The 6,245-nt window shown below is 64.2% G+C and overlaps 1 protein-coding gene across 1 annotated transcript in view; it reads right to left on the reverse strand.

The window, feature by feature from the left end:
- Positions 1-1,026: 1,026 nt before the first annotated feature.
- The window catches only part of ALOX12B (arachidonate 12-lipoxygenase, 12R type), a 10,993-nt gene continuing 5,774 nt past the window's right edge, over positions 1,027-6,245 (reverse strand). Inside the window, 9 exon segments of the mRNA XM_029928003.1 lie at positions 1,027-1,276; positions 1,426-1,596; positions 1,772-1,872; positions 3,037-3,158; positions 3,391-3,560; positions 3,844-3,930; positions 4,148-4,351; positions 5,456-5,599; positions 5,806-6,048. Of these exon segments, the coding sequence (XP_029783863.1) occupies positions 1,097-1,276; positions 1,426-1,596; positions 1,772-1,872; positions 3,037-3,158; positions 3,391-3,560; positions 3,844-3,930; positions 4,148-4,351; positions 5,456-5,599; positions 5,806-6,048 (1,422 nt within the window). The 3' untranslated portion in view covers positions 1,027-1,096.

Below are 6,245 nucleotides of genomic sequence, written 5' to 3' on the forward strand. Positions count from 1 at the left end.
TGTGGGGATGCCTGATATTGCCCCCACCATGCAGTTCCCCACCCCCTGCCCCCCCACCACCGAAGGCCAGACAGGCCTGATGGAGTCACTCCCAGAGGTCACTTCCACTTGCCAAGCCCTCTTGCCCCTCTGGTGCATCAGCAATGAGACCATAAGCCAGGCCCAGGGTGGGGAGAAGGGGGGTCGGTTCTCAGGTTCCAGAAGAGTGGGTGGGGGTGGGGAAGGGACCCTGGGGACAATAGGTTGCTTGGAGGGTGCACTTAGCAGGCTGGGCTCCTCCGCAGAGCCTGGAATGATGTGAGTGGCAGGCTGTGTGGTTTGGTGTATTAGGGGTTCAGAGTAGGTGGAGTTTGGCTTGGGAGGTAGGCTGGGCTTCGAGTGGTTTTTGCCTGGGTGGATGAATAATTTATTTTTTTTATTGTTTTTCTGTTTATTTTTGAGAGAGAGAGAGAGAGAGAGAGTGAGGGGGCAGAGAGAAGGAAACACAGAATCGTCAGTCAGATGCTTAACCGACTGAGCCGCCCAGGTGCCCCTGATAATTTATGTTTCAAGTTGGACTAGTGTTGGGGGGCTGGGGGGTCTGTCTGCCTACGTGGCAGGGCGCAGGTGGTGCTCTGTCCTTGGGTAGGTTTTCTGGTGAAATGGGGCCCTCAGCGGTCTGGGTCCCCAAGGCAGCGGCACTTAAAACAGACCAGAATCACTTTGGATTGAAAGACAGGGCAAGGGTATTGCGCAGGGTGCAGGGGTCCCGGCCTTCTCTCCCGCTGCTGTCCCCAGGAGCCCCTTGTCACCTCCCAGGACTTCACCGGAGCCCAGGGTGGCAGGGGCATCACCGCCTTCCAGGGCCTCTTGGCCTGGATCTCACGGGAAGTCGTGGGGAGAGAGGGCAGACGAGCGGCCCGGCGCCCTGAGCTCACCTGGACCCAGCAGTGGTGAACTGCATCCCCTTGGGAGCGCCGCGACACCCCAGCCCGCATCCCCGCACCCCACACCCCCTTGAATGGCCACACACACTGGCAGACCCGCGACTGTTTGAAGTGACTTTTTTTTTTTTGAAAACAGGTGCAGGCGAGGCGAGGTGAGGCGGGAGCGCGTCCTAGATGGAAATGCTGTTCTCTATCAGCACCGGGTCTAGGTAGTAGTAGGGGACCGGGAGGCCCTTGTTGCGCTGGCGGATGTTGTGCGAGATCTGGGCCAGGCGCTGGCGGAGGGCCTCCATGCTCCTCCGCGGGGCCTCCTCCACGAAGTGGATGTCGGGGAAGTGGCCCAGGGGCCGCTGCGGACACGGGACCGGGCAGCTGCGACGGGCGGCCCCCGGCTCTCCGCCCCTCACCTTCCCCGCGCTCCCTCTGCCCTGGGCACCGCTCCCCCAGCCCGCCCTCGGTGTGACCCCGCCCCCGCCCCGCCCCCACGACGCCCGGGCACCTTGTCGTCGGGCTCCCGGCTGAGGGTCCAGAGCACCAGCAGGGTGATGCATGTGGTCTTCACGTCCGGCAGCGTGTCCATGAAGGTCTCCCGAGTGGTCAGCCCCTTGGCCTGCATGGGTGGGTTCCTCATGGACGATGGGAGGTTGGGCATCCAGGCGGTGTACTCCAGCTGCGGGTGGGGCAGAGGAGGGGTTCTGGGTCCGAGAGCACCCCGGGACTCTGGGGGTTTAACTGAGCCAAGAGATGGAAGCCTGGATTTGGGAAGGAGGTGGATGGGGAGGCCGACTGGGGATGACGGCTGAGGTTGGGCTTGACGTTGGGGCCGGGGCCGGTGAGCCAGGTACCTGCCCTGTGTTGACGGCGGCGTGCTTGGCGGAGCAGGTGTAGATGACGATGGTGACATAGCGGATCAGCTCGGGCACTGTTCGAAGGCACTGAGGGAAGCCTGAGGGGCGCAGAGAGGCCCCGCGGCGTCAGTCCCGCTTGGTCCCCGACGGCCGGCAGAGGGCGCCAACCGGCCCAGCTCCCGCGGGTCCTGGCCTCACTTCCAAGCTGCCACCTCCCTGGGGCGCTCATCCCGCCCTCCAGGGACCGTAACTCCAACCCCCCTCCCCTCCCGCCGCCCACCCACTCACCCATCCCGGTCCAGACCACAAGCCTTGGGAGGCGACCCCAACTGGCCTTGACCAGAGGTCCTCGGAGCCGCTCCCGGCACCTGTCTGGGGTCGGGCCCTCACATCTTTCTACCGCTCCCTAAGCGGCGGGCCTCTCTGGTCCCAGAACTCAGAAGGGGGAAGGCTTTGGAAGGATCCTGGCTTTCCTGCCCTGACTCAGCGCAGCCCCCCCACCCCCACTTCTCTCTCTCTCTCTCCCACACACACACACACTTCTGAGCCTCTGCACTCACGCCAAATTGATTCCTCAGGCGCGTGGCTCTTGGCTTCACACCTAAAATGTAGCCGCCTGCTTCTCTTACCTGTTATCCACGCCCTCCCCTGCTCCTGCTCTCTCTCTCTCTCAAAATAAATAAACTTAAAAAAAAAAAAACCCAAAACTGATCACCTCGCAGACGCCTCTCTGGCTCCCTCTAGTGCTCAGGGTAATTCCAGCCTCCTGAACCAGGCCAGGTGGCTGTCCTGCTGGCGGCTTCGGCCCCAGCTCAGCCCTGCAGAGAGCCGGGCCAGCTCCCACCCTCAGACCAGTAGCTGGGCCCTCCGAGTTCCCGGAGCTCCCCCTGCCCACTCTGGCGTCCTACCCGGAGCTCTTCAACCCCACCCCTCTCCCCTCCCCACTAACCTCCCCATCCTGCGGGTCCTAGCTGGATGTTAGCCTGGATGTTGCATCTCACCTAGATCTCAGCACTCTGCTCCCCCCTCCTCTCCTATCTCCACCCCTCCTCAGGCCGGACTAGGTGCCTCCCCTGGGTTCCCGCCCAGCCGCCCCCTAAGATAGCATAACCGTCTCACACGGACCAATGGGCAGCGGCCTTTTCTTCCCCAGCCTCTCCGAGACTTGACTCCCTGGGTCCCCAGCAGGACATGCTGTGGCCCAGCCCCGGGGCCCACCCCACAGCCCCGGGCCCTGCAGTTGCCCACACCCAGGCCCCTACCTGAGCTCTCACGCCCTAGCAGGCACTGCTTGAATATCTCCTGCACCCAGGACTGCAATTCTGGGTCACCCTCCACAGCTGCGTCACACGGGTAATAGTAGGTGATGATCTCGGTCACATACCTGACCGGGTGGAGGGGAGACGGTCCTCAGTTTGGATCCTCCCCCTGCCCTCCCCACTTTTCTTACCTCCCCCAGGATGCCCCGGGCCTGGGGGCGGGCACGTGCAGTGGGGCCAAGACAGCCTCAGACCGAGGCTCGGGTCAAGTCCTTAAAAGCCCCCCACACCTGCACGGGCATCCAGGAGCATCCGCCCCAAGTGCCTCCCTCCCTCCCCCCGCTGGCGCGGCCTCACCTCTCCAGCGCGTCCCACACGGCCAAGGCGTCGTCCCGGTAATAATATCCCGGCAGGTCCTGGACGCCACGCTCCACAAAGTCATTGGGGAGGTAGAGGCTCTCATAGGTGGTCTCTGCCAGAGCCCGCACCATCACCTCGGCGAAGCCTTGCAGGCCCAGGGACATGCTCTGTCGGGGAGCAGGCGCACTCTGCGGCCGGCCGGCTCCGGGCAGGGCCCCCCCGCTGAGGATCACACCCGCCACACACGGCGCAGCCTGTGACGCCTCTCCACCCCCCTCCCCGTGGAGTCCCACACCCCGGGCCTGCGCCGCCCTCTGCACCCCCATAAACTGGCCCCCCCAGCCGTGCCCCCTCCCAATCTAGAGACAAGTGGGAAATCCAGCTTCTCGTCCCCCCAGAAAGGCCAGCAGGGCAGCGGACGCCTCACTGGGGGCGGCGCGGCCGTCTTACCCTGGCAGACAGCCCCCCCTCGTTGAGGAGGAGGGCGCGCCCGATGCTATTGATCTGGATGGTGTAGCGGGTGTGGGGGACGAGGAGCTGCGGGGGGAAGCCAGGGGGAGGGGACCACGGTTACCCCCCTGCAGAGGGCCGCGGCACCCCTTCCTGGTGCAGCCCTATACCCTCTGACTTTGGGGAGTCCCCACCCCGAGCCCTCTCCTGGGGGGGTCCCCGGCCCCCCCCAAGTCTCGGTGCAGTCCCCCTACCTGCTGAGCGAGCAGGTGCCTCTCTGAGGCCCCCGCGGCCGAGGCCGTACCTTGTAGAGAGGGTGGCACATGGGCAGCTGCCTCAGCATGGCCAGGCAGAAGGCCTCCGCGATGAGGTGCGTCTCCAGCAGGTGCGCGATGGCCTCGTGGCAGTAGAACTCTGCGTAGCGCACCCACGTCTTGGCCAGCAGCCAGTCCCACTCGGAGTCACTGGGCAGGAAGATGGGGGTGTCGGGCCCGGGGGTCTGGCTGAGCTGGGGACAGTGAAGGAGGGAGGGTTAAGTGGGGCGGACACACACGCACGCACGCACAAACGCACGCACGCACGCACGGACCCCCGCTGCCGGAAGGAGGCAGAGAGGAGTCTGAGGAGGCAAACACGCCACTCCGTGCGCTCCACGCCCTCTGGTCCCCTGCGCACACCAGGGCCCTTCCTCCTGCCTCCCATTTGCTCCCGCGGTGCCCTCTGCCTGCCACGCCTTCCCCCTCTCCTCTCTCCACGTGGCAGCTCCCGCTCATTCCTTAAGAAGCAGCGCAAGGGGCACCTGGGCAGCTCAGTCGGTTAAGCATCCGACTCTTGACTTCAGCTCCAGGCCTCTCACGGTTCGGGAGTTCGAGCCCCAGGTCAGGCTCTGCGCTGGCAGTGCGGAGCCTGCTTGGGATTCTCTCTCTCTCCCTCCCTCTCTCTGTTCCTTCCCTGCTTGTGCTCTTCCTCTCTCTCTCTCAAATAAACTTAAAAAGAAAAAAAGACGACGAAGAAGCTTGCAAGTTGCCTGAGAAATCTCTTATTTTAACCCCACGGCCGCTCCATTCAGGGGTAGGAGTTGGGCACTGCACAAGGGTACCCAGCCCCCTGAGGCATGGGAAGTCACTGAAATCTAGCATATGCTTTTCCACTAATGAGTCAGGAACATCAGGGCTTGGCTGACCACCCCCTCTCCAGAGAGGCACCTTTTTCTAATTTGGACATGACCCTGGTGGAGACCCCTGGGAACATAGGACCTGGGTTCCCTTTCCTGCCAGGGAACCCTGATTAGCTCAGTTTCCAGCAGAGGGCTGGCCCACAGCAGGTGTTGCTTTATCAAGTAAATGAATGACTGGACCTAAAGAGAGAAGCTTGCACCACCAAGCATATCCCTCTCTGGTCACTTCTATGCATACCCAGAATGCCACACTCTATGCACGGGGACTTGTACACAAGCACACGCCCAGGGACCTGAGTTCACGCACAGGCACACGAGCATCCGTGGTATGTGGGGACACTGGGGCCTCGGTCCAAGGCTCACACAAAGGGCCACACACCAGGCTCCCACGCTGGCAACATGCACACACAGCTGCCCCGCCCACACCACAGGCACCTGGATGGCGATGGGCATCATGTTCCCCTCGGGGCCGAAGTGCAGCAGGCAGAGCGGGGCACAGTGGTGCTGCTTTCTCCCGTTGAGCTCAATGGTGGGGATGCCTTCCAAGATGCGGTAGTCTGCCAGGTAAATGTTCCCCTTCTGGAAGGGGCCGGAAGGGGAGGGCGGGTAGGCGCCAGCGGGGGTACCTGGGACACACGCCTGCGGCGCGGGTCCCCCAGCGGCACGGGGTGGCCAGAGACCCAGAGACCCGAGTGGGGAATACCGGAGCCTGGGGGCGGGGGGTGCAGAGATGGGGAGGCCAGGGAGGGGGGCAGGCCAGGGATCTCCTCCGGATGGGGCCTAACCTCCAGCTCCGCTTGCAGGCACGTCCCCTCGCCCAGAAACGGGGCCACCATGTCGTCTGTGACGGGGAACTTGTCCGGGATGCGCGTGCAGCGGCGGAGCAGGCTTGGGTTGATACCGTTGAGATACTGGTACCCGAAGAAGCTGTCTTCTGCCCAGTGCTCGGCCACGTACTCTGGGGAGGGGGGGGCGGTGAGGGCGTCACGACGCGGCCCGGTCCCCCTCAGGGACAGAGAGGCATGGGGCTGAGGCCCTGGAAGGAGGAAGACCACGGAACCCCGGAGAAGCCCCCAGCCTCCGCTTGAGGGGGAGGGGGAGGAGCGGGGGGCGCCCAGGGCGGCATTTCCCATGAAGCCGCCAGAGGGCGTGCGCGCCCCGCTGGTCCCTTCGGCCTCGGGTTCACCCCGCGCCCCGCCCGCCGCGGCCCCGACGGGGCCCCCAG

The sequence above is a fragment of the Suricata suricatta genome, chromosome 17, assembly GCF_006229205.1.
Source record: "Suricata suricatta isolate VVHF042 chromosome 17, meerkat_22Aug2017_6uvM2_HiC, whole genome shotgun sequence".
Lineage (NCBI taxonomy): Eukaryota > Metazoa > Chordata > Mammalia > Carnivora > Herpestidae > Suricata > Suricata suricatta.